Source organism: Mauremys reevesii, linkage group 4 (genome assembly GCF_016161935.1).
Source record: "Mauremys reevesii isolate NIE-2019 linkage group 4, ASM1616193v1, whole genome shotgun sequence".
NCBI lineage: Eukaryota > Metazoa > Chordata > Testudines > Geoemydidae > Mauremys > Mauremys reevesii.
In genome coordinates, this window is record NC_052626.1 from 42,240,482 (window position 1) to 42,268,322 (window position 27,841).

The window sequence follows — 27,841 nt, forward strand, 5'->3', positions numbered from 1 at the left end:
AACCCTTAATTTGTATCTGAAAATGTTCTTGCAGTTGTTCTCATGGGATAGCCCCTGCTTTCAATAGCCTATTTCAAATCTTTTGGATCTTTAATCTGTTTGGTTATGTAACAGTGATCATACTGTTAACACAATCAATTTAATGAGGCAGAACAAAGTAGGAAATATTGCCAAAGTATAAAAAACCTCAAACCCTCAGGAATCTGGCAGAGCTAGGTAAGATAAGCTCAGAATTGGGATATGCGCATTGTTCAGCATTTCATGGCTTGTGTCCGTTTGCCAGCAGCGGTCATTCCAGATCCAGTAGCAGGCAGCTATACAGAACAATGCCATCTCTGCCATCTTGGTGGGATAGGTCTCATAACTGGAATATAGGTAGGGGGGGAACAGCTTGGTCAGGAAGCACAGACAGGATAAAAAGGGAGCAGGTGGTACACTATACATCGAGAATGTATACACTTGTTCTGAGGTCCAGAAGAATGTGAGAGGCAGACCAGTCTCTGGGTAATGATAAAAGGGGCAAAAAATAGGGATGACAACATGGTAGAGGTCTACTATAGCTCACCAAATCAGGACGAGGAGGTGGATGAGGCATTTCTAGAACAAATAACAGAAATATCCAAAGCACGAGAGCTAACAGTAATGGAGGACTTTAACTATCCATGTATCCATTAAAAAAGTAAAAAGAACAGGAGTACTTGTGGCACCTTAGAGACTAACAAATTTATTTCAGCATGAGCTTTCGTGAGCTACAGCTCACTTCTTCGGATGCTCACGAAAGCTCATGCTGAAATAAATTTGTTAGTCTCTAAGGTGCCACAAGTACTCCTGTTCTTTTTTGCGGATAGAGACTAACACGGCTGCTACTCTGAAACCATTAAAAAAGTAATATGGCAAAACACAAAATTTCCAGAAAGTTCTTAGAATGTATTGGGGACAATTTTTTGGGTTCTCAATGGCCATGATATGTGGGACAAGTAATGGGCTTCATCTGCAGCAAGGACGATTTAGATTAAATATTAGGAAAAAGTTTCTAACTACAAGGGCAGTTTAAAAGCTCTGGAAGAGGGAGGTCGTGGAACCCATCACTGGAGGTTTTTAAAAAAGGTTGGCCAGACACCGGTCAGGGATGGGCTACGTTGACTTGGTCCTGCCACAGTGCAGGGGTTGGACTTGCTGAGCGCTCCAGGGCTCTTCCAGCCCCACATTTCTCTGATTCTGTCTGTCTCCTAGGGTCAGTCAGTTGTTGTCTGGGGGGGCTCATTGCTTTATTTTATCACCTGGTCAGCTTCAACTTTTAACATTACCACACAGCTAATGCCGCCCTCCACCACAAAGTCTCCAGTCCCCTCCTCTCCCTAATGCCCTGCTTCCTCCCATACCCGCCCCTGCTCTCCCCCGACAAGCCCTCATCCCCCCCGGGTCTCCCTAAAACATTACCCCCCTCCCATTCCTCCTGTGCCATGGTCACCCCCTCCCCCTCACACAGGCGGGCCGGCGGCGGGTCACATGGTGCGGGGGGAGGGAGCGGGGCCTGTGGGACCCGGATCCGCCGCCATGCCGCTGCCTGTACCCGGCTGCCCTCGGCTCGGCCCGGCCCTGGCCCTGCTCCTGCTGCTCCTGGGCCCGGCGCGGCCCATCTCCTTCCAGCTGCCGGGCAAGGCCCGCAAGTGCCTGCGCGAGGAGATCCACCGCGACACGCTGGTCACCGGCGAGTACGAGATCGGGGTCCCGCCGGGGGCGGCCAGCGGCCCGTCCGCCAATCTCAAGGTGCGGGGGACGTCCGGGGGGCAGCCCCGACTTGTCCGCGTGGTGAGGGCCTAGGTCCCCGTGGACAGAGTCCCGGCGGGGGAGCGGTTCCCCGGGTCAGGCCGGGCCTGCTCGTGTCGGGGAGCGGCGTGACTCGGCCCAGAGCTGAGCTCTGCGGGACCCACGGAAGGAAGTGCCCCCCGCCCCTCCGCCACGCCATTGCCACGGCCACGCCGGGAGGGGACCAGGCACAGGGCCCATTGCGGTTCACTCTGTGCACATGACATGTTGGGGGAGGGGGCATGTGTCACAGCCATAGGGCCACGTTGAGGTTCACTTCGTGCACCTGGGGTGGAGGGGTCACAGCCATAGAGCCCCCCAGTGTGCCATGTGCACAGAGTGAACCCCAATGTGGCTCTTTGGCTGTGGTTCAGCCCCCAGTGTGCCATGTGCACAGAGTGAACCCCAGTGTGGATGTGTCACAGCCATGGCACCATGTTGAGGTTCGCTCTGTGCACGTGGCATGTTTGGGGAATGTGTCACAGCCATAGGGCCACATTGAGGTTCACTCAGTGCACATGGCCATAGTGGGGAAATACTGACAGCTTTAGGGCCACATTGGGGTTCGATCTGCACATGGAACACTGGGGGATGGGCCACAGCCATAGAGCCACACTGGGGTTCACTCTGTGCACGTGGCACACTGGGGCATGGGTGACAGCTGTAGGGGCATATCAAGGTTCAGTCTGTGCAAATGGCACACTGGGAGGATTGGTCACTAGCCACAGGGCCACATGCAGCTTGATCTCTATGCACTGGGGGGGAGAGGGACAGTGATGCTGGGGTTCACTCTTCACATTGCACAGTAGGAACACAGATGGGAAGAGGGTTACAGTAACAGGGCCACACCAGGGCTCCCTCTCTGCATGTGGCACAGTGTGGCGGGATTGAGGAGAAGGTCATGGGGATAGCATTATGTGGAGACTATTCCTTTCTTGCTGTTGCCAGGGGTATTAATGGCAGGTTTACTGAGGGGAGGGTGGCAGTTTGGCACACTGGCGCTTGGAGGGCATTCCATATGAGGAAGAAAGCACAGAAGTGGGAGCACAAGGAGGACGCGAGGGGACGTGAAAGGGTTGTTGGAGCTGAGGTTAAGGCTAAGCAGTGTGTGCACGAATAATACACATATACCATCCACATGACAAACTGCCATTCTAATGCAGCTTTGACAGTCTTGCTTGCATCCCACTCAATAACATGTCCTCTCTGGTGGCCACTTCTAACTTCACTGTCACCTCCCACCCACCCGAGCAGTGGTGTCACCTTGTGAATCAGTTTGTCAGAGACATGCTTCTTCTTTCTTTTTAAATGTGGAATTTTCCCCCCAATTGTCCCTGCCTGAGGTCCAGAAGGCTTGAGAATTTGTGATAAACTTAAAGTACAATATCTTATGAATCCTCAGGGCCAGAAAAAGAAGCATTATCCCACTGGAAAGGGAGGATTCCCAGCTTCACAGTGAGGCACACAACATCTGCCTTGAACCCAGGAAGGTCCCAGGATATCAGCCCTTATGCTATTTTTAGATCTAGAAAGGCTCTTTTACATCATTTTTTATTTTATTAAATGTTAGGCTATGTCTAGATTTAAACTGCTGGAACTGCACCGCTCTAGCACTTCAGTGTAGATGCTCACTATAGTGACAGGAGGGGTTCTCAAGTCGCTTTAATTAATCCATCTCCCCGAGAGGTGGTAGCGAGGTCCACAGTTCAGCTTAACTACTTCCCTCAGGGTTTTTCACACTCCTGAGGCTAGGTCTACACCGGGGTCGACCTAAGATATGCAACTTCAGCTATGTGAATAGCGTAGCTGAAGTAGGCGTATCTTAGGTTGATTTACCTGGCCATGAGGACGGCGGCAAATCGACCACTGCTGCTCCCCCGTCGGCTCTGGTTCTGCCTCTCGCCGCAGTGGAGTTCCGGAGTCGATGGCAGAGCGATCGGGGATCGATTTATCGTGTCTAGACACGATAAAAATCTATCTCCGATAGATCAATCACTATCCGCCAATATGACGGGTAGTGTAGATGTACCCTGAGTGACGTAGCTGCCTCAACCTAACTTTTTAGTGTAGATCTGGCCTAAGCTCGCTCACTCTCTCTGCCTCAGCTCTGTACATTCATTGCATTCTGGATTCATTGTAAGAAGGATGGATATACAGTGGCTTAAGAACTCAAATATTTCTGCCGTTGTTTTTCTGATAACACATGGCATATATAAAGCTCATGGTGGTGTGGTGGATTACAGAGCCCCGTACGAGCAGAGTTTGTGCTTTGCAGCCTTTTCAGAACTGTGCTCTCCTCTCTGTTCTCAGTGATCCAGTGTCTCCTGGTTCTTTGCTTGCCTGTCCTTTCTACATCTGATTCCACTTCCTCTTCTGAGACTTCTGTCTGCCACAGAAAGCCAGGTCTCTGATGCAGCATTATTTTTGTACCAGGGTTGTATTCTGGCTTTTCTGCCTTATGGGGCATTGAGGTTAGTATCGCTGGCAGAGGGAAATGTGATTTATTTTATTATAATGTTAAAGAAGCTTGGGTTGAAGGTCGTCCCCACCTCCTTGCAGCACTTCAGGCTTGGTAATAGTTTGTGGCATTTCTTGTCCCCTTCCCTTGTCATGCAGGACTGCTGTGGCCAACACTTGTGTTCTAAGGATGCTAGGTTTGGGCTCCTTTTCTATTGGGTGTGTTTGTGCAGTGGGAGCCAGGGTGGGTTGTTTAGGACAGGATATCTCCAGGTGGCACCTTCCCCACAGCCTGGAAGGTCAGGTTGTCAGAGCAGCCTCTCAGCACTAGGTCACCAGGGTGTAGGAAGTTGGTAGTTACTGTGTGTTGTATTGAAGATGGTTCCTGTCACCGAGCTGGGCCCTGTGTGTTTGTGAAATCCCAACACTAACAGTGGTACCCTCTGTTCCAGAGGAATCTGCACAATGCGCCAGCTGGCTGCAGAGTGGATGCTTTTGGGTGGATGACGTCCCGCTTGGGCCTGGTCACATGCGGCTCTCTCATTGTTTAAGCCGGCAGTGTGGGGAATTGATGGGCTGTTTGTCAAGACAGAGAACAATGCTTTGTCTGTAAGGGATGGCATTACTGTAAATAACGTTTGAACATTAAGAAGAATCCCTTTCAGGTTAGCTTGTCCTTCCATAAGAGTGTTGGCTGGGTTATAAGCTGCTTCCCCCCCACACACACACCCAGCTTGATGGGTAATGTGTCTGGCTGAGTCTGAATAACGGGTATCCAATACCGATGGAAGCACACAACAGAGCTGCCACTGTCTGAAATGCTACTTCTGGGCACTCTACTTCTTCTTAGCGTATTTGCAACGTGCCTCAGGTGGAACATGATCAGGATTCATCACCGAATTTGGTCCACTGGTTGGATCATTAGCTTCCCCGGCCCTGGCTGGGTACTGATGCAGAGAGTGTGGTTTGAATGCTTATCCACCCCACCCCACCCCCCCCCGGCATTCTGCTGCTAGTGTTAGAGACAAGGCAAAAAGGTAAGGCCTGCGTACCACACAACCTCTTCTGTGGAAAGATAGCACTCAGAGCTTCCCCCAGAGTACAGCAGTGAGAATCCCAGTCAACTTTAAAAGGCAGTACTCCAAATACAAGGGACCCTTTAAAGTAGGTCCTTTTCTTTGTTTCCTTCACCGGACTTCAGTGTGCAGACTCAATACAGTATCATCCTGAATAATCTGAATTTGGTTAATCATAGTTGTTCTGTGAATGGTGTGCAGGGTAGGCTAACCAAGAAGCTGACCAAGTGTACCTTGTAGTCTCTCTGCTGCTTGGATTAAGATGAAGCTCTGAATGGGAACTGCAGTACCAAAGCAGTGATTCACCTAGTCCAGCCTCCTGTCTCTGACCCTGACAGATACCACAGAGTTCCAAGGAAGGTGCAAGAAACCCCATAATAGACAATTATGAAATAACCTGCCCACAGAGGAAGTTTCTTCCTAACCTCCTGCCAGTTATGGCTTATACTCTTTAGCATGAGAGTTTACATCCCTTATTTTTAACTTGTCTAATGAACCTGGTTGTTCTCATTATCCATATAAATATCTGAACCTCTTTTAATCCTGCTAAGCTCTTGGCTTCAATGATATCCTCTGGCAGGGAGTTAATTAGGTGTTGTGTTAATAGAAAAAGTATTTCCTTTCAGTTGTAAATATGTTGCCTTTCCATTTCATTGACTGTTTTGTGTGTGTCTGTTGTGTTTTCTTATCTCCTCTGTAAGTAGCCCTGAAGGTCTCAATGTCTTAATTTGGAATACTTTCTAGACTTCTCATCACCTCAGCACCCCTTTATTTCTGCTCTGTCTTTTGAGATGGGGGAATCATCATATCTGAATAGCATTCCACAGAAGGTCATACCATTGATTTATACAGTGGTGTTAAAACCTTCACTATATCAGTTGGCATATTTGTTTGCTGCTTTTTTTTTTTTTAACACTGCTGCACACTGAAAAGAGGTTTTAATTAAGCTATACACAGTGATGTCTTTCCTGAGTGGCACCTACCATTGTGCTGTCAATTAATGTAACTTTGTTAGAACCATCTCTAGAGTTGACTAATCTAAATAATTTTGTGATAGCAACACAAATTAGCAGTTACTCCTTCTACATATATAGTCTGTCTGATCTGCAGTCCTGCCTCTGAGCTGTGCTGTGAAGTGCCACTTCTACAGACCTTGGTACCCAACCGTTGCCCAGCTCAGGGCATATTGGCATTTGGATCTAATGGTGCACATATACCCCTTCTGCAGTTCTGCTACTGGAGAGTCCATTCTGTTTGTTCCTCGTTACCTCTCGCTGTAGGAGCCAGAGAATCTCTGTGCTTTGCTGAGCGTTACTTTGGGAATTTACAATCCTAGCATGTAAGGAGACGCTAAGGCCTGGTCTACACTGGGCGGAGGATCAATATAAGATACGCAACTTCAGCTATGAGAACAGCATACCTGAAGTCGACGTATCTTAGATCGACTTAGATTGACCTACTTTGCGTCCTCGCGGCGCAGGATCGATGGCTGTCGCTCCCCTGTTGACCCCGCTTCCGCCTCTCTCCCTGGTGAAGTTCTGGAGTCGACTGGGAGCGCGTTCGGGGATCGATGTATCGCGCCTAGACCAGACACGATACATTGATCCCCGCTAGATCGATCACTACCTGCCAATCCAGCAGGTAGTGTAGACATACCCTAAGGAGGCAATGAACAAGGATTCAGGGAATTAGACAACTTAAATTAGTCTGTGTCCAGGATGTTTTAACTAAAAATCCAGTGAAATCAGATCCTAGAAGTCTGCTGTTTTTGCCAGCCTGGGGCAGGAGAGGAATTGAAATGGGGCAGATGGAAGCAGAGTGCAGCAAACCCTGAAGAGGGCCAAGGAAGAGCCTGTTAAGTTTGTCCATGTGTCATTGGGGGACTGTGCTCCTGCCTGCAACTGTGCTTGAGCCACTCTTGCTGTCTGTCTCTCCTACAGATAACTGACTCAGCTGGACACATTCTCTACTCCAAGGAGGATGCCACTAAGGGCAAGTTCGCCTTCACCACTGAAGACTATGATATGTTCGAGGCTTGCTTCGAGAGCAAGCTCCCTGTGGGTGAGTGCAGAAAGCTGCTCCCAGCCCTCCCTCTTCCTTACTCTTGGTGGAGTATGTTGAGTGAGGAGTTGAGGTGAAGCAATTTCAATGTCCAGTTTGCAAAGCACTTTGAGATTCTTCATGCCGAGAGGAATGGGATCCTCTGGGATGAGGAGTTTCATGTTACTGGTGCAGAACAGCTGTCACTTGCATTAGGGTTGGGGGTGAAACAATCCTTGTGGCTCACCTGCAGAGCACTATGGGATCCTTCAGGCCCAGGCACAAGAGGAATGGGGTCACCAGCATGGAATTGTGGGCAGCAGGTGGGCATCCCAGAAGTGCTGTTCCCATGCTGCCTCTCCTCACATCTCAATTCTGACAGCACAGAGTAGGCCAATACCTGTTTGTCCTCCCCATTTGCCCACTTCTTCCTCCTCCTCTTTGGTGGTAGAGTGTGGTCCCTTTTTTGAGTGCATCCTGTGGCAGCAGCCCTGTGCTGGGCTGGGAGCCCCTTCCCAGAGGGGTTGCAGCACCCTGCGATAGTTGCCTGTGGTTGCACAGGGTGTCTCTTCCTTTGAGTGATCCTTTGACAGAGGGAAGAGGAAGTGAGCTGGACGTCAGTCCTGTCTTTATGCTGCAGGGACAGTTGCCTAACTAGCACTGGGGCTGCCATTTCCTGTGAGTGTGACGCATTTGCCACTCTCTGCTGAATAGCTGGGATCACGTTCAGAACAAACACCCTGAAAACCGCAAGCATGTGGGTTCCATCCCCAATCTGGGGAAGGCTGATCTGATCCCTGCTGTAGCCTTACTTCGACTTGGGGTGCTCACCTCTTCTCACAGTCTCTGCAATGGTTCCCCTTTTGTGATCCCATTCCTCTTATACCTTATCTTACGGGATCCCAGAGAGCTTTACGGACTGGCCATAGAGATTGCTTCACTCCCACCCCCGACCTAAATGCAGGCACTTTGGTGTAGGATGGAGGAGCCGTTCTGCACCAGGCTTAGGACTAGCTGAAATGGCAGACGCTAACCTGGCTTGAGATTTGGTCAGGCTGTAGGTTGTAACACTCTGATTCTTGTGCAATGCTGAAGATCCTGTGCCATGTTGCATAAGAATCAGGGTGTTATAACCAACATCCTGACCAAATCAGGGCTTTGATTTTACTTCTCATTCAAGAGATGGCTCCTCCAGGAGCACGATCCCCCATCGCTTTGGAGGCTTGAGTCTCTTGGAGTGGAAGGTCCTGGCTCCCCTGGAATGTCAGCTCTCAGGGAATTGATTGAACTTTGCTGAGCTAATTCAGTTGGACAATTCTCCCTGCAGCCCTGTTAAGGGGTTTCCTACTGGACCCCTTTGGCGTCTGTGAGCAGAGCAGCCCCAGTTGGGGCTGCAGCCTGGGAGGAGCTCATCACTAGCAGAGCTGTGGCTTTCCTGGGAGGGCAAGCTGGGCAGCAGGAACTGTTGATGGAGAAAACGCAGAGCCGTTGGGCCAGGTGGGTTCTGAACAACTAGGATTTCTCAACCCCCAGCCACAGAAATGGGGAAGAGGAAGTGAAAGGTGGCAGATCAGCTCCTTGTGCAGGGCCCCAGGATCTGGGACAGGGCAGCTTGCCAGACATGGGGATCTGTCTTAGCAACTCCTCTGAGTGTGGGTGGTGTACATCAGGCTGTGTCCCTCCTCCTTTATCCATTTGCCCTGGTCTGACAATTACTGCATTACAAGGCTCAGGTCAGAATTGCTATTAAGGCCTGTGTGGAGAACTGGCCACAATCTCACCTAGCAATGGAATTGCAGGAGTTGGATTGTCTGGGGGACTGGAGCATCACTTCACCGCCAAAGCCTGGGGCAGCGTCTTCCCTCTCCGCCTGGCACCCCGCATTAGGAGCACAGAGACCCTGTCTGTCTGGAGCAGCCTGTTCTCTTCCTACCTTCCTTTTGGGGAGAACAGACCTTTAACAGCTTCGTCTGAGAGACACAGGTTAACTTGCATGTTTCCCCTTTGAGCTGGCACATGAGTAGTTGTGTGGACCCTGGTGAAGTTGCCCCAGGCCCAGCTACTCTCTCCCCACTTGTGAGTAGCTCCAGCAGCTATTCTGAAGTGGCCTGTGAAAGGCCCCATCTTCACAAAGGGCTTTGCAGGAGCAGGGCAGAGTGAATCAGGACTCCCAGTCTCTAAACCCCCAGGATCATTGATTTTGCTTCATGTCTTGACACCACCAATTCCTCAGCTACAAGAGGGGGCAGGGAGTTTATTGAAGGTCCTTGGAACCCAATGGAAACCACTCTGGGCCCCAAGCCTAGCAGCCTCCCAGGGGATCACCATCTGGAAGCCCCTGAAAATGTTAACCCCTCACAAAGTGCCTGCTCCCCACCCCTATTGCACTTACCAGCTCTCTCACCCTTCCTGCTACATGGTGGCTGTCCCCTCATCTCATGCTTCAAGGTTTGTTGTCCTGTCCACCAGGCTTCTCGCTCTCCTCACCTCAGCCTAAGGGTCCCAAAACCCCACTCAAACTTCTGTAAGTTACATAATATGCAAAAAATCCCCCACTGATCTGCCTGCATTGAAGGCCTTTGTGTGGCTGTTGGCAGTAGCTCCCCTCGTTCCCTCTCAGCCTCCAGATCTGTCTGCATAACATAAACAAAATGTGTGGCAAATTGCTGAAATGTGAAACCACCAGGGTTTGCGGCCTATCATGGTGTCACTGGCAGATTATAATGGTTTTTAATTCAGTTTTAAGGATCTTTCCTCTCTGTGTGAATTATATTGACCAATTTTTTAAACAAGAACTAGACAAAAAAAATTCCACCCTGTGCAATCATAAAGACCTTCCCTCCTCCCCATATTTGAACCCCGGGCTTTCAGATCCATAGCAGAGACATCTCTCGCTTGGGCTAAAGGAATACATTATACTCAGTGTGGAACAGCCGCTAGAAGAAGGTGCAAAACACACACGTTGCCAGTGGGTTATACAACTTTTTGGTAGACAGACGTAGAATGTTGGAGAGTAGGAATCCTGGATTTTGTTCTCAGCTCTGGGAGGGAAGTGTTTGCTAATGGTTAGAGCAGTGGTTGGTTAGAGGCAGGATAGCCAAACATCTAGCTTTGACACCTTCATTCTGAAAGCCTGTGTAGCTGAGGGGAATAAAGCTTGTGCCTGTTATATTAGAGATCTGGGATATTTTCCCAGCTCTGCCTGAAGTGACCTTGTGTAACTCTGCTTTTAACTTATTTGTAAATTGGAGGAATGATACCTGAGTATCTCCTAAGGAATCCTTGACTGTGCTTCCTGATAAGGACTCTGAAGTGCATAATCAGTAGAGGTGAGATTAGAACTGGTGGTGTCCAGGCACCTTCCTTTAAGCTACAGGGTATTTGGATAGGGAAGATCTCTCATCTGCGAACACTTCCTAGTTGGGTGATGTGGTGGAACAGGCAGCTTGATGTAGCTGAAATATGAGATGCTCTGGAAAATCCTGTATACTTGTGATCTTTTTCCCCTGCCCTCTCCCATATGTAGTAGTTGGCTGTAGTCCTGTGCCTGTTGGCTTTAGGCTCCCCTGTTCTCCCCCAGCTTGTTTTTTGGCTGTCACCTTTCATATTTGCAATGACCTGCACCCTGGGGTGGCTGTTGTCTGTAGCTCTTGCTCTACTCGTGTGTATCTCTAGCCTGTCTGCAGAGTGGAGGCGGCTGTGTCTCCTGCCTTGAGAAGCCCTATTCAGAGTCTGGGCACACTTTAACAGTCTTGGTGCCTGGCAGCGGCTTGTGTCCTGTGCGCTTAATGCTCTCAGCTACAGCTTGTTCTCATTATCTCTGGGAGCCCTTCCATCAGCCAGGGTTCATTCAGAAGGTCCTGTGATTTTAAGCAGGACTGTGCTGCCTCTGCAGCTGGCTGGAGACTCGCCGGGGGAGGAGTGTTGTGAATCTCTCTCCAATGGGGGGGTTGGTGAGTTCCTGGCAGCCTGAGAGCTGCACACAATGAATCCTTTCAATGCACTTCCAGGAACGGGGCGGATGCCGGACCAGCTCGTGATCCTGGACATGAAGCATGGAGTGGAAGCAAAGAACTATGAGGAGGTATGTCCCTTGCCTGCTGCCGGTACCTCAGAGCTCCTTCCTAGCAATCACGTGATGCTGTGTTTGGATCTGGGGCTTACGATGGGAAACTGCTTTCCCAGCCCTGATGACAGCCTATCTGCAGCTGGGAGCTTCTATTAGCGTCTCATGTGGTAGAGATCTAAAAAAAAACCGGCTACTCTAATTCTGGGTGGGCCGAGGCCCAAGAGGTAAGTTTCTCAGCCAGCCAGCTGGAGTTTAGGTATTGGAGTCAATAACAGGCTGACACCAGTAGTTTCTGCTGCCCCAACAGCAGGGGGCAATGCAAGGAAAAGGCAAAGCCTCCTAAATGTGAAGCTTTATAATTTCCATTCACAGGCACAAGAGATGCTGATCTGCAGCCTCCCTGGAGGGGCAGCTGCCTTTCCAGGGACAATTTCAGTGTTTCTCACAGTCAAAAGAGCTGCCAATACAAGTCTGCAGGTTGGCTTGAAGTGCTGAGGCATGCTGAGCAGTATGCAGGGAGGAGGATTGGGTCAGGTGGGGCCCTAGTTGTTGGGCCTGGACATGGGGTACCAATTACCTGGGACAGTCACTAGCTGGTTTGGGGAGGGAGAGGGAAGGGAAGTTTGGTAGCTCTCTTTCAAACTGTTAACCAGGTATTTTCTAAGCTTGTATTTTCTGGCTTTTGACCCCTGCAGGGCTGGTGCCTGGGAAGATCAGTCGTAAGCTGGGGAAAGCTCTTGTACATGTTCAGTGGGAATAATAACTGAACGCCACATGAAAGGATGTACCCAGGAAGCAGGAATGGTTCAGGGAGTAGAGTGGGCAGCAAATTAGGCAGGAGTTTGCAGTGTTAGATGGCAGCAAAAAGGGTTAGTGCAGTTCTGAGGTAGGTAGGTAAAGACCTCACATCCTGGAGCAGGGAGGGGACAGGCCCTCTCTGTGCTCTGGTCTGACGGCACTTATAATATATAATTGAAGATATACCCATCTCCTAGATCTGGAAGGCACCCTGAAAGGTCATCAGTCCAGCCCCCTGCCTTCACTAGTAGAACCAAGTACTGATTTTGCCCCAGATTCCTAAGTGGCCCCCTCAAGGATTGAATTTATAACCCTGGGTTTAGCAGGCCAATGCTCAAACCACTGAGCTATCCCTCCTCTTGAGACACTACAGCCAGTTCTGGGCATCTACCATCTGGATATTAACAAATTATACTGAGCTCGGAGAAGAGAAAATAGGGATTGGTGGTAAATGTGTCTAGGTGGGACGATAACAACACTATAATTGTGTGTATGTATTTAAAGATTAAGTATTATCCCCATTTTACAGATGAAGAGTGGAGGCACAGAGGGAGGAAGGGACTTTCCAAAGGTCATTTAGGAAGTCTGTAGCTGAGCCAAGAAAATAATCTTGAGCTCCCAAGTCTCAGCCTATTACCTCGAGTAAAGACCATCCTTTTCCCTGCTGGGAAGTGAGTTAGGCCGTGAACCTGATGCGCACTGCTGGGCCGAGGCAGCACCCACAGAGAAAGCTGAAGGAGTTGCTCTCCAAGAAGCTTTTTGTCAAGTTACCCTACAGGCTCCCCTTCTCCCACAAGCAGAAGTCACTGCTCCTCCTCTCTGTCCACACTGCGGTGGACAGTGCTGACTCGCTTTCTCTACCTACAGGTCAGGTTCTGCTCCCAGAGATTAGGCATTGAGAAATAGACTCAGGCTCAGAGTCTGCCCCAATGTTACCACCCCATGGTGTATGCTAGGCAGAGTGTGGGTGGGCAGGCATTCCTAATCACCCCCACTGGCAAAGCTTAGCATTAAGACGAGAGGGGGCCGTGCAACTGTCCGGTGTTTACTCAGTATACAGAATCCTCCTGCCACTCTGTGTCCCTCACTTGTTTTAGGAGAGTAACCAAAGGAAAAGAGACAAGGAGAGGTGCTAGCAGCTGGAGTGGCAGAGGAGAAGGCTCTTGCTCAGTCCACACAGTCAAGCTGAAATAGAACTTGAGGCAGCATTCCCATAATATTAGTAGGAGTGTTGTAAGCAAGACATGAGAAAAAATTATTCCACGTGACTAGCATTGCTATGGCCTCAGCTGGAGTATTGTATGCAGTTCCGGGCACCACACTTCAGGAAAGATGTGGACGAATTGGAGAAGTCCAGAGAAGAGCAACAAAAATGATTAAAGGTCTATAAACAAGACCTAAGAGGAAAGATTAAAAAATAAATGTTTTTGTTTAGTCTGGAGAAGAGAAGACTGAGGGGGACTTCAAGTACATCAAAGGTTGTTATAAAGAGGAGGGTGATAAATTGTTCTCCTTATCCACTGAGAACAGGACAAGAAATAACGAGTTCAAATTGCAACAAGGGAGATTTTAGATTAGACATTAGGAAAATTCTCTAACTGTAAGAGTAGCTAAACATTGAAACAAATTATTTAGCGATGCTGTGGAATCCCCATCATTGATGGTCTTTAAGAATAGGTTAAACAAACACCTGTCACGGATGATCTAGGTAGCACTTAGTCCTACCATGAGCGCAGGGGACTGGGCTAGAAGACCTGTAGAGGTCCCTTCCAGTCCTACAATTCTAATATGTGAAAAAGGGCCTCCAGACATGGGAAACTCCCTGATTCAGCAGCTCCTATGCCCTATTGACTTTCCTTGGCCCAGAGAAAGGGCCAGTGAAGAAGCTGGGTGTCCAGTACCCGCACACATTTCTGGGGCCCCTTCTGCAGAAGAGGTCTTTCCTTTCTTGGCACTGCACATTACCTCCAAGTATTCACAATATAAGGAGATGAAGGGCTCTGTCATAGCTGGCAGAGGAAGGATTGCCCCCTACTGCACAGTCTGTGAATTACATAGAGCTGGATTCAAAGGACTGTACTACTGCCCCTAATGGTGAAATATGCTGCCAGTTGAGGCCTTCTGCAAAACTTCAGCTTTCAGTATCCCTCTAAGTGTGAATCAAATTAAATTCTTACCCCAAAGACAAGTGGCTGATTAAGTCTTAAGGGGGAGAGAGAAGGATTTATAGATTCATAGACTCTAGGACTGGAAGGGACCTCGAGAGGTCATCGAGTCCAGTCCCCTGCCTTCATGGCAGGACCAAATAATGTCTAATCCATCCCTGATAGACATTTATCTAACCTACTCTTAAATATCTCCAGAGATGGAGATTCCACAACCTCCCTAGGCAATTTATTCCAGTGTTTAACCACCCTGACAGTTAGGAACTTTTTCCTAATGTCCAACCTAAACCTCCCTTGCTGCAGTTTAAGCCCATTGCTTCTTGTTCTATCGTTAGAGGCTAAGGTGAACAAGTTTTCTCCCTCTTCCTGATGACACCCTTTTAGATACCTGAAAACTGCTATCATGTCCCCTCTCAGTCTTCTCTTTTCCAAACTAAACAAACCCAATTCTTTCAGCCTTCCTTCGTAGGTCATGTTCTCAAGACCTTTAATCATTCTTGTTGCTCTTCTCTGGATGGATGGGCAGGTTTTGGGGGGGAGGGGTAGTTCAGACAGATGCAAGTTCCTGTTATAGATGGGTAGCAACAGTGTAAAAAGTGATTGGCATTGGTGTGACTTACCCCAATTTCAAACCAGGTAAGCTGCACCTGTACAAGTCATTTTCACAGCACAACTATGTAGGAGTTTGCACCAGTGTAACTGCACCATTGCAAAAACTCCACTGTAGACAAGCCCTCAGAACATCCATGCTCGTTAATAATGGAATAGTGGTATGATGGCGGACAGGTGGGTGCCCTGGAAGCCCTGGGTATATTTGCAGGGGATTAACAGATCTCCCTTTAGCTGCACTAAAGGGAGACCTGTTAACCCCCTTCAGTCCTGCAAGTATGCAAAGGAGTGTTCCAGGCTTGGCCCAGTGAGAAGCTTAGGCTTTTCCCAGCAGAGCCTTCCCATTCGCCATCCTTCAGTTCTGGATGTGGAGAGCAGCATTGTAGAGGAAGTCATCTGAGTCTCACTCACTTCCAGACTTGTTTCATCAGGTGCCTGACCAGAGATTTAGTCACTGAGGGTATGTCTACACTGCAGTAAAAATCCTGTGGCACCCAGTCTCAGAGCCTGGGTCAGTTGTCTCAGGGCTCAGGCTGCGGGGCTAAAAACTGCAGTGGAGAGGTTCGTGCTTGGACTGGAGCCGGGGCTCTGAAACCCACCTTCCTTGTGGGGTTTTAGAGCCCGGGCTCCAGCCTGAGCCTGAAACTCTCCATTGCAATTTTTAGTCCCGCAGCCTGTGCCAGAGTCAATTAACCAGGGCTCTTGATGCCTTTTATTGCAGTGTAAATGTACTCAAAGCTACTAGGAAAGGTTGTGTGCTGTGGGCCCCTGTATGGGAAGGGGATTAATTGAGGAGGTGGCGGCATGGTATGCGTAAAGCCCTTTACTGAAATGATCAATTAGCTAATATTGGTCTGACTCTAAATATCTTTTTAAATCTATTCTCTCTTGCCGCTACTTTTTTTAAAAGCCACTGTTTATAGAATCCCCAGGTTTGATCTCCCCGTTAGCTGCACATAAAACAGCTTGAGCAGAATACGCTGTGCTGTCCATTTTACTCGGGGGGGGATTCCGCACCTCTGTGCAAGCACAGAATTATTGTTCCCTGCAGATTTTACTTTCTTCCTGCAGAGTACACCTCTACCCCGATATAACACAGTCCTTGGGAGACAAAAAATCTCACCGCATTATAGGTGAGACCGCGTTATATCAAACTTGCTTTGCCCCTCCCGTTCCTTGTTTCCTGACCGCCCCTCCAGAGACCCCCGTCCTTAATCACCCCCAGGGCACCACCCCCTACCCAACGCCCCTGTCTCCTGACTGCTCCGACCTCTATACACCCCCCCGTCCACCCCCTGACAGGCACTCCCCAGCAGCGGCAGGAAGCGGAGCAGCCTGGCCCCAGTCCGCTCCACTCCACCAGCTCCCAGCTGTGGCGCTCTGCTTCCCGCCGTCGTTGAGTGCAGGGAGGTTGGGGAAAGGATGTCCCCCCGCACTCACCTGCAGCAGGAAGCGGAGCGACACGGCCCCAGCCTGCTTCACTTTCCTTGCCCCGGCCCCAGCCTTGTCACTGGGGGGCGGCTGGGGAAAGGTCCTGCACTCACCTGCGGTGGGAAGTGGAGCACCACGGCTGGGAGCTGGCTGGGGCTGGGCTGCTCCACTTCCTGCTGCCGGTGAGTGCGGGGAGGTTGGGGAAAGGACGTCCTGCGCACTCACCAGCGGCGGGAAGCAGAGCAGCCCAGCCCCAGCCAGTTCCACTCCACCAGCTCCCAGCTGTGGTGCTCCACTTCCCGCCGCAGGTGAGTGCAGGACCTTTCCCCAGCGACAGGGCTGGGGCCGGGGCAAGGAAAGTGGAGCGGGCTGGGGCCGGGCTGCTCCGCTTCCACCGCTGCTGGTGAGTGTGGGGGAGGATCCCTTCCTCCAAGCCCCCTCCCCCGAGCAACACCGCTGGGGCCAAAGCGAGGGAAGCAGAGGGGGCTGCTCCCGGCCCCCTGCTAATCCCCTGGGCCACTGTGGGGCCTGCAAAAGTGCCCTCCCACAGCTCCTGCCCCCCCAGACCCAGGGGGGGAAGCCCCTGACTGCCCCCAAGACCTTCTGCCCCTTATTGAACCCCTTGGCCCCAGCCTGGCCCAGCTCCCTTAACACGCTGCTCAGAGCAGCATGTCAGGGCTTTACCGCATTGTATGCAAACCCACGTTATATTGGGATAGAGGTGTAATTAATTCATGCACCCGTCCCAGGCAGCGGTCCCACGTGGGCGCATGTGGTTTGGGCATTGGGAGCAGCTGGGGGAAACACAAAACACTGCTTCAGGAGGCTGGGTGTGAGTCCAAGACTTTGTTCCTCTTGCTCGTTATCATGGTGTGCCCAGAGCAAGGGAGTGGCAGGGCTGGGGATGCCTCAGCCAGTGGCTCGTACCATGTGTTGGGCTCCAGCTGGGCTGGAGGGGAGAGAAAGGACTTCCTCTTCCCTTGCATGGGCCTTCCTGGGGCCAAGGTTGGGTCAGACCCACCTCCAGGGCATCCAGACCACACACAAATGCCCCCCCCCACTTGCACCCAGATCCTCCCACCAAGCCCCACCCTTCTGCATCCAGACTCCCACCCCCAGACCCAGACCATCCCCTGCTGAGTCCCTCGCACTTGAACCCTCCACCCTGCTGAGCCCCACCCACCTGCACCACCCCGCTGAGCCCTGTGCACTCAGACCTCCACCCTACTGAGCCTCACTCCTCCAGCACTCGGACCTCCTTGCTGAGCTCCCTGCACCTAACTTCCCCCCCCCCAAGCCCCATGCTCCCCACACCCAGACATTCCTTGCTGAGCCCCAACCACCCTCACCACCCCCAGAGTCCTATTCTCCCTGCACCTGGAACCCCCCACTGAGGTCCTGTGTACCAGATTGCACCTGGACACCCCCCCTCTCCCCCCACTGAGCTGCCCACACTCAATTGCTCCCCACAGAACACATTCCCCCACACCTGGCTCCCTCACACTAACCCTTCCACACTTGGCTCCTGGCAGGCTGAGCCTGCTTGCCTCACACCTGGATTGTGGTGGCACATCTGGGTGTGCGAGAGAGTGTCCCTCTCGCTTGCTAATGCATGCACCTGGCCCAGAGGAACAGGGCTCTGGGGTGGGGCAGGCCTGGCCCTTGCACTGTGTTAGGATCGGGTGTAGCCCCACTGCCAAGTCCATGTCCCAAAGGGGGCGTGGGTGGGTGATCCCCCACCTCTGAAGCCAGTGGCATGCGCTCCCCACTGCCATGCTGGAGCCTCCACTCCCATTGCACTTCCAATCTATTGTCTTCATTTCTAGGGTGGAGAATTTAAATGTAGCAATGGCAAGAAATGTACCGGTAATCTGCTTTCAAGCCAGAGCTGATTGATTTAAATCACTGATTTAAATCATTATTTAAATTAGTAGAAAACCTTGATTTAAATAATCAATTTTAATCATGTTTTGCATTTTTACTTTTTAGTTATTTTCCTAAAGAAAGGTTGATTCTCATTGATTGATAACCATTAGAACATGTTGGTTTTCCAATAAATATAGACTTTACACTAAATTTGCTGCTACTTTTTAATAACCAGGAAGTATACATTGCATTTATACATGTGTTTAAGCAATTATTATATAGCTGAACTTATATTTATTTGGATCCTTGATTTTTACATTTTCATTATGTTAGAAAATGAATGATGCATTTCTGATATCCTAGATGATGATTAATTTTTTATATCTAATTTCTGTCCAGCTTTATTTGGATAAAAATTCAAATTCAGTTAAAAATACACAAACAGTATTTTTTTATTTATTTAACTAAAATTATTTTAAATGTGCTGAATACATAAGAAAAACGTTTATCAAGGTACGTGTTACACTTAAATCTACCATATATACTCGATCATAAGCCAGTTCGTTTATAAGCTGACTCCACCCAAGATGGATAAGTAAAAATGGAAAATGTTTATGATCCATTCATAAGCCGACGCTATAATTCAGGGATCAGCAAACTTTGGCTCTTGGGCCATCAGGATAAGCCCCTGGCGGGCCAAGGTGGTTTGTTTACCTCGAGCATCTGCAGGCACGGAGGTAAACCTAAGTAAACAAAGTGTCCCGGTGCGCCAGCTGCTTACCCTGATGGGCCAGGACAGCAACTGGTCGAGAAATTTTTTTGGGGGGGAAGAAGCTGGAGGTCAGGGGAGTAACCCCTGTGACCACCACCACCCCCCCACGACCCCACCCCTAACCTGGGACCCCCACACTCTCCCCATCCCATCCCTTCCTACCTTATCTGGGGAGGGCCAGAGGAGGATGTCTCTGACCTGGCTGGAGCTGCTCCAGCAGGCTGGGCAGCATGGCCACAGCATGTTCCAGTGGGCTGGGCCGGGCGGCGCGGCCGCAGCGTGCTCTGGGGGCGGGGCCCCGGACCTGCAGCTGCTTTGGAGTCTGTGGGGGAGAGCAGCGTGGCCAGAACGGAGAGAGACTGGCCCTGCCTCTTCCCTTCTGGCTCTGCTGCCTCTCCTTGCTCCCGCTGTTCAGGGGAGGGGCTGCGTCCCACCTCTCCCTCTCTGTACCTGTTCATAAGCCGACCCCCTTCTCTGGTGCTTCCCTTTTTTACTAAAAAAATTCGGCTTATGAACGAGTATATACGGTAACTAATTTGTTAAACAAAGGCAGATGAAATTCAACAAAATGGCAGATTAAATTCAGTGTTGATAAATGCAAAGTAGTGCACATTGGAAAACATAATCCTAACTATACATATACAATGATGGGGTCTAAATTAGCTGTTACCACTCAAGAAAGAGATCTTGGAGTCGTTGTGGATAGTTCTCTGAAATCATCCACTCAATATGCAGCGGCAGTCAAAAAAGGGAACAGAATGTTAGAAATCATCAAGAAAGGTATAGATAATAAGACAGAAAATATCATATTGCCTCTATATAAATCCATGGTACTCCCACACCTTGAATACTGCATGCAGATGTGGTTGTCCCATCTCAAAAAAGATATATTGGAATTGGAAAAGGTTCAGAAAAGGGCAACAAAAATGATTAGGGCTATGGAACGGCTTCTGTATGAGGAGAGATTAACAAGATTGGGACTTTTCAACTTGGAAAAGAGGTGACTATGGGGGGATATGATAGAGGTCTATAAAATCATGAGTGGTAAAGAGAAATTAAATAAGGAAGTGTTATTTACTCCTTCTCATAATACAAGAACAAGGGGCCACCAAATGAAATTAATAGATAGCAGGTTTAAAACAAAGACAGGAAAATATTTTTTCATGCAGCGCACTGAACCTCTGGAACTCCTTGTCCAGCGGGTGTTATGAAGGCCACTACTATAATGGGGTTCAAAAGGGAGCTAGATAGATTCATGGAAGATAGGTCCATCAATGGCTATTAGGCTGAATGGGCAGGAATGGTGTCCCTAGCCTCTGTTTGCCAAAAGCTGGGATTGGGTGACGGCATGGATCACTTGATGATAACCTGTCTGTTCATTCCCTTTGGGGCACCTGTCATTGGCCACTGTCAGAGGACATGATACTGGGCTTGATGGACTGACCCAGTATGGCCATTCTTATGTAAGGAAATATCTGTAGTTAATAAATTGAGGTGATTTTTTCTGGTCACCTTGTCCTTCAGGATTTTAGAACTAGTAGATCTCATCCTCTCATGCCTATAGATGAAAAAGGGGAAACTAGTTTTTCTGCTGTTTTGACTCTTATTGGTTTCTTAACTTTTAATGAGTTAGTCATTAACCTGAACTAGGTGAATGAACTGAAATGAAGAAAATATTCTCTCTGCACCTGCAGAAGAGGCTACTGCAGTCAAAAGCAGACTCCAGGTGCTTAGCCAGCAACTTCAATAAGTTCAGTGGTTTGATTTTTTTTTTTTTAAAAGTTGGCACCAGGCATATTACTTAATATTATTTATTTAATTTAATTTTGATAGATTATAATAACTTCAGGCCTTAATATAGGTTATCATAATTTCAAATTTAATTTTAAATAGGTGTATTTTTAAAAATAAACCTGTATTTACATTTTTTAATCAGATTTAAATTTAAAAAATCTGAATTTTTTTATTTTAAAAAAATAACCAATTTTTTATCCTCCCTGTTCCCAGCAGCCCCCATCTATGTCATGTTCACATATTGAGTGCGCTCGTGTTTATGCCTTAGATTTAAATGCAATGTAGTCAAGTTACGGTGCTTCTGGGAAGAGGAACTTAGAACTTTCTGAGTTGGTTTTTACATTTTCAACCCTGAAATTGTTGCAGTATCAGAGTGGGCTTTGTAACTGAATTTCCTGTGTCTTTTTTTTTTCTCTACCCTTCCTGTGACATGTGGGGAGGGCCTGAGTGAAGGCCCTTTGACATGGAGTTATCACACCACCCACACAAGAACCTGTAACTGTTCTTGTAACTTTCAGCCACGTGGCAGATTCCACCAGCCCAAACCCCAGAAACCAATTCTGAATGAACGAGAACTAGGGAGAGTCAGAAGGGAATGTGTTTAAATCCATGCATGCATGAGCACCCATTCTATGTTCCTGCTGTGAGCAGGAGCAGCAATAGGTGTCTTGCTAGGAGTGGGTGGGGTAGATGGAGTAACAGTGTGGAGAACCTCACTGTTTTGGAGTTACCTGTGGTTTTCTGGCCTGCAGAGGGCACTGTCCTAATGGAGAGATGCCCCAGATCTAGGCCATGTGGGGATGAAGAATGGACTCAGGCTGGTTGTGTAGGCCCATGTAAGAGCTGCTGCTTCTAGCTCAGTTACTTACTGATTATCCCCTTAACAGATTGCTAAAGTGGAGAAGTTGAAGCCCCTGGAAGTGGAACTGCGGCGCCTGGAGGACCTCTCTGAGTCTATTGTCAATGACTTTGCTTACATGAAAAAACGAGAGGAGGAGATGCGGGACACCAATGGTAAGAATCCATGTACTCCCAGGGAGGACTGCAGCTGTAAGATCTATACTCTCACTACATCTGGGTTAGTGGGACAAAATTTTGGAGATTAGGCAATTACATGGGAAAATAGCCTCATGGTGGTGCTGCATCTGCTCAGCCCCCAGTTCCCTCCTCCTCACCCTCAAATCTGAAATTTCACCACTGAAGTTCTACAGGGCTGAGGGAAGATGATTTCTGGGAGGCCTTCCCCTCAAGAGGATCCTCTATCCTGACTCAGAGCTTCTTTGTATTGGTTTTTCTGTTTCAGAGTCGACCAACATCCGGGTCCTGTACTTCAGCATCTTCTCCATGTTCTGTCTCATCGGACTGGCCACCTGGCAGGTCTTCTATCTGCGTCGCTTCTTCAAGGCCAAGAAGCTGATTGAGTAAAGGGGTAATTCCCCTTCCCCTCCTCTCAAACCCAGCTGGACACCGCTGGGACCCAGCCATGGCCCTCCAGAGCCATCGCAGATGATACATGCTGAGTGGAGGTTTTCTGCAGGAACTGTCCCCTAAGAGGGGAGGGGAGTATAAGCACTGGAGACTACAAGGGGGCTTCTGACCTCCTGTTGGATGGTGGGGGCGGGGGAGGTTGTGGTGGGTTTGGGGACTCCTGAGGCAGTGATGAAATAAAATTTGTTTCTGTGACAGCTGCAGTTGGTTTTGCACGCTGTCTTTTCTCCTTTTATATTCTAAGCTTGGTGTCTCCCATCTGTTTGTGACCATTGTGTTACTCTGAGCCACTTGAACCAGCTAAGCTCATTAGGTGCCATGCAGCTAGAATTTGGGGAAGGGGAAACTCCAAAGTTCTGGAACCCAACCATATGCAAACAGCGCTTGGTGCAAAGTGACAGGGGTTGCAGTGCTAGCAGGGAGGGGACACTGAATTTTAGCCTCTGTCATAGACATTGGTGTTTCTCCCTGTGGGAGCTGGAATCTTTGTGATGATGGGTCAATGCATTCAGGCAGATAAGGGTTGGGTTTGGAGGATGGGGAGCTAACAGGCTGGGCAAGATTTTGCTGAGCTTGAAGAGAAGCCTGCCTGACTCAAACAAGCTGTTGAGAGTCAGCCCCACCCTGTCCCTATGTGTTTGTCTTGGATTTGCTTCTCTTTCTGAAACGATGCAGCAGTTCCCTGAAAGCGCCTTGGTAACTGAGGGACCTTTCTGTGGAGGCAGAAGGCCTTGCTCAGATTCAGATTTGCAATGCAGGCTTGGGCCCATCTTTAGAATGGGAGCATGGTAGGTTGGGAACTTCGTGAGGCCCTCTTCTCATCTGCTAGAGTTAATGCCAAGTGTAGCTGGCTGGACCTTCATTCCCTATACATGACATGCCCTGCTTTATGTTCTGGGGATGTATGGGACACCCTCCAGGCTGGCATTCAGAGGAGCCGAGGGAGTGCAGATGAAGTGGAGTACAGTACACAATGGGAACACGGATGTGCCCCTTCCGAGGGTCTCTGAGTTGACGAGCACATGTGACAATGGCAGAAGTGTCTTCCCTAAACTGGTGAGAGCAGCTGTGCTGTATGTAGTGAGAGGCCCTCTGTAGTCCTACTGCCTCTAGCACAATGTTGGATTAAACAGGCCAGGTAGGTTCATTTCCTGGACTTATGCCACAAGGGTTTCTGGGCAGAATTATGAAAATTCTTTCATCTTCCCTTAGAGCAAAAAGACCATCAGGGCCTAGCCCCTGATCACACACCCGTCGTCCTTCCAGCCCAGAGGTCTCCCTGCCATTCAGACAAAGCAGCGTTTGTGTTGTTTGTGTTTTCTGAAATTATTTTGTGAAATGTTTTTCTAGTATGAATTTATCCTTCTGCTATTTAGAAACAAAAAAAAAGCCCACAGGCAGCCAGGAAGGAAGAGGAGCAAATTGAAAGTAAGACCCTCCATTGTCTTCTAAATCCATTAGACAAGTCACAGTTTTGTATCATTTGTCCTGAAATCTTGTATCTTTTTAGGCTTTTTGCTCTTTCCTCACTAGCCCCTCCTCCTCCTTCCCCACCTACAAGATCCTGACCTTGTTAGTTCCACCTGCAAGTGCCCAAGCTACTTTTAATTTCTGCTTTTTTAACAGCTCTGTTCAGAACCCAAGACCCACCTGCTTTATTCCTTTAAGCACTGGGAAGCTGTTACAACACCACAGCAAAGATGTCTCAGGATGGGACTGAGCTAGAAGAGATAGTTACAGGTAGTTTAGCTTCCCACAGTCTGAAGCCTGTAGCAGATCTGCTAAGGCTTAAAAAAGGTGAGAATGAAAAGAATGTTTGGAGGCGCTTCTCCTGTCTCTGCTTTTGCTCACCCCTTCGCTGTGTTGGCACACTGAGATCTCTTACATAAATGAGGTTGTGAGGCTAGCACTACACCCAGGTGACTGTTGCTCTGTAGTCACATTGATGTTGCTCAGCCTCTGTCTCTGCTCTTAGCTCTTGTGGTATGGGGACTGGGGAACAGACACTGGGAACTTGTATAGAATTGCCTGTAATTACTTGTATGGGGATTTTGTCATTTTTCTCAAATAAAGCTTCCTTTGGTAAAATAAACTCTCCTGAATTGTGTGACTCTTGTCCTCTTCAGGCGACATTCCCACTAACTGATTCTCCTTGCACTCCTGACTGCAGGCACGCTAACCAGGGAAGTCTCAGCACTTAAAGGAGATTTGCAATTTCTTCCACTCTAACCTCAGTAACTGCCTGTAAATTAAATTTGTCTAAAGAATGTAAGTGAATTCTGGGCTGCTGAAAGGAGTCATGTTGATAGGCCTGGAGATTGCAGGCCTTCAGTTTGCAGAACAGGTACAGCACAGGTATCAGCAGGACAAACAGCTCTCACGCTGACCTAGAAGGACCACCTCTAACAGGGAGAGTGTCTCTGGTTCATTAAATCCTTGGCTTCTCTATTAACTATACCATCTGATCATATGGGGGCCATCTTTTGTGAAGCAACTGGACTTAGACCATCAAATGATTTCACCAAATAATTCTCAGCTGGTAACTGACATGGGCTGGTGCTCTGGAGGTGAAAGGCTCGGTATCTCATTGTCGCTTCCCCGTGACATACAGTTCAAGTTAATTCCTATTCATTAAGAGAAATGGGGTAACTTTAGGTCTGTTCTACAGAGGGAACTTTAAATCTCAAACATGGGTTTGCCCCTTGTGAGTGACAAATATGCACTGAATGGAGTGACTACTAGGCAATTTCTTTATTGTATGCAGACAGTGTCCCCTGTTGTGCTCCTGGTACCTCTTGCTGAGAGATGCTGGAACTGTAGTACTGGAAGCGAGCACCCATTCCTGCACCACTTCCTCAGGTGCCCCATATGGTGAGATGGGTAATTGCTAACTCCCCTCATGACCTGTGCTGCTGCATCATTCTTTAGAACACCCCTGGCATTGCAGGAGTAGAGGAAAGGATTTCAGACTAGTGTTTTTAGGAGAGCTTCCATTCTCTCCAGTTAAGTGTTGTTGCAGCCAAAAAAATCCATACTTCTATGGCAGCTTACTTTCTGGTGTGCATACTACAGACATCTCCAGAGGAGTTGGCTCCAGGTGACCTAGTCTAGGCCCTCTCATCCTGTACTCTTGCAACCATATTTGTTATGTTTATACAGTGCCTGACACAATGGGGCTCAGGCCTGTGGCTGCTATTGGAATAATAACTGTCAGTAGCCAGCTCTGCCATTCAACATTTCAGGAAGGGAAATTCTCAGCCCTGTCAGATAAGGTGTAGTCTCTCTGCATACATTTAAGTATATAATCACTAGATACAGCTGTTCTCTCATCTGGATAGTTTGGATTTGGGTCTGGATCTCCTCAAAGTTCTTAGGGAGTTGATGTGGTTTGTTAATTCTGTTCCAAGTCTGAGCAATGGGCTGAAGCTGAGCTATTCAGATAATTGGGTCTTGGCCCATCTCTACTTGTGACAAACACATCACCAGTAGATGTAATTATTGAAGCAAACTGCATCAGACAGACACTGCTAGGCATCTTCCACCCACCCATTCTAGCAGCAAAGAATCCTGTGGCACCTTATAGACTAACAGATGTTTTGCAGCATGAGCTTTCGAAGCATCCGAAGAAGTGGGTATTCACCCACGAAAGCTCATGCTGCAAAACATCTGTTAGTCTATAAGGTGCCACAGGATTCTTTGCTGCTTCTACAGAACCAGACTAACACGGCTACCCCTCTGATACTTACCACCCATTCTAATTGAACATGACTAACAATTACTACATTATTTAGACAGTACATAAACATTTTACCTAGAACTGCTTTAACTCAGATATAGCCTCATATGTTCCATCTCTCTTCCTATGTCAGGGCAAATTCTATGCTCTGTACAGAATACCTACCTCAGCTGCTCTATTTGTTGTTATGAAATTAACATCCTACACCATATCACACATCTCCCAGAAGACATCAAAATGTGTAACAAATAACCACAATGTGGAACACCTGTATTTTGTTGCATGCTGTGCCATGACTGATGGTAGATAATGTTTTTTAACTAAAACATGTTAAAGACATTTTCTTGCTGTGTGAATCCAAATAAACCAATCTGTTAGAGACAAGGGTAGTGTGTCCCTACCTGGGCATCTCATGGAAAGATAAGGGTTTGAAGAAAGAGGGATGGTCCCTGCCAAGGTTCCCCAAATTCACTTAATGTTGGTGGACTCCCCTTCCGAATTAACTTGGTTTAAGCTGGCCCTACTTTTAGCTTCCTTTGTTACTGCCTTCACGAGCACTTGCCTTCCTGAGGCACACAAGGCCCTCAGGCTCTGCTCCTCTCTCCCTCTACCCTTAATGAGCAGAGAGAAGCCTCTGAGAGTGGGAACTTAACTGCCCTGGAGCGGATAGTTGTGGTTGGGGAAGGAGGGCATGGGACCGATGCGTCTTTCACAGGAGGAGAGCAGGGAGTAAAGAGAGAATGGCGCCTATTAGCCTGTGAAGAGCACAGCAGTTCAGGTCCTACTCTGCTCTCTGCCTTTTCCCCTCCGCCTCCCTTTGTAAAAATGTATCATCATACCCAGTTGCTCTCCCCCTTCTGCCTATCCAAAACAAACACGGGCATCCTTCTGGGCTTGTTTCCTTAGAGGCCTCTCTCTCCCCCTTAGAAGAGAGGTGGAAAGGGGAGAAGGGGGGCAGAAAGCAAAATGCACTGTAGAAGCCTAGGACACTTGAGTTCCCTGCCATACCAAAAATATTAAACTGGTTTTAGTCACCTAGCACAGAAAGAACGAGCAATGAGAAAAAAGGATCAATGTATGTATGATATTTGGATGGTTTAATATGAATTTTCATATTATAAATGGACATTATAGTGAGAGGCAAATTAGAAATACCTAAAGATTACATCCTGTATCTGCATTACAGTGACAGATTATCTCCATACTTTGTTTTATTAATTAACATATGTGGTATATAGTTTAAGCAATACTTAGGTTATCTGGCAATCTTAACTTTGAGCTAAAGTTTTTAGCTGAAAATGTCCTTTTGGAGGACTTGGGGGTGGGGAGAGGGAGAGAGAGGAAGAAAGCAGCAGAAGATACTTTAGGAGCTTAAGCTGACTTCAGTTATAAAGTTATATGTGGATAAAACTTTGTGTCAGAAAGAGACTTTAAATGAATTATTTTCAGTGTGTAAAGGGGTATATGTCTAAGTCTTTATGTACTGAAAATAATTCAGTGTATAAATTTTGATGCAATTGTAAACTCTTCAGGGCATGTTTGATGTCCTCCTGTGTGCTTGAGGTAGAATGGTAGAGTGATTCCAGTTGGGGCCATTGGGTGCTACCACTATACAAATAATAAATAAAAAGAATAAATGTGAATAAAACCTCCTGCTGAAAAGGCCTCTTGGATTTCTGCGCTGTTTGCTAATTCCACATAGATGGGTTGTAGATGTTAAAAGCAAATATA

General features: G+C 48.3%; 1 protein-coding gene across 1 annotated transcript; it reads left to right on the forward strand.

Annotated features, from left to right (window-relative positions):
• The first annotated feature begins 1,501 nt into the window (after window positions 1-1,501).
• TMED10 (transmembrane p24 trafficking protein 10) lies at window positions 1,502-23,763 on the forward strand. Its single transcript, XM_039538334.1, has 5 exons — window positions 1,502-1,770; window positions 7,283-7,403; window positions 11,393-11,466; window positions 21,774-21,900; window positions 22,190-23,763. Exons 1-5 carry the CDS (start codon window positions 1,510-1,512, stop codon window positions 22,309-22,311), a joined length of 705 nt encoding a protein of 234 aa, XP_039394268.1. The 5' UTR covers window positions 1,502-1,509; the 3' UTR covers window positions 22,312-23,763.
• Window positions 23,764-27,841: the final 4,078 nt, after the last annotated feature.

What these genes read in the sequence shown, in the direction of transcription:
- TMED10 (XM_039538334.1), top strand. Translation starts at nt 1,510, where the DNA reads ATGGTGCGGGGGGAGGGAGCGGGGCCTGTGGGACCCGGATCCGCCGCC. An exon ending in GCCCGTCCGCCAATCTCAAG is followed by an intron (nt 1,771 to 7,282) that starts GTGCGGGGGACG and finishes TCTCTCCTACAG; the next exon opens with ATAACTGACTCAGCTGGACA. An exon ending in CGAGAGCAAGCTCCCTGTGG is followed by an intron (nt 7,404 to 11,392) that starts GTGAGTGCAGAA and finishes ATGCACTTCCAG; the next exon opens with GAACGGGGCGGATGCCGGAC.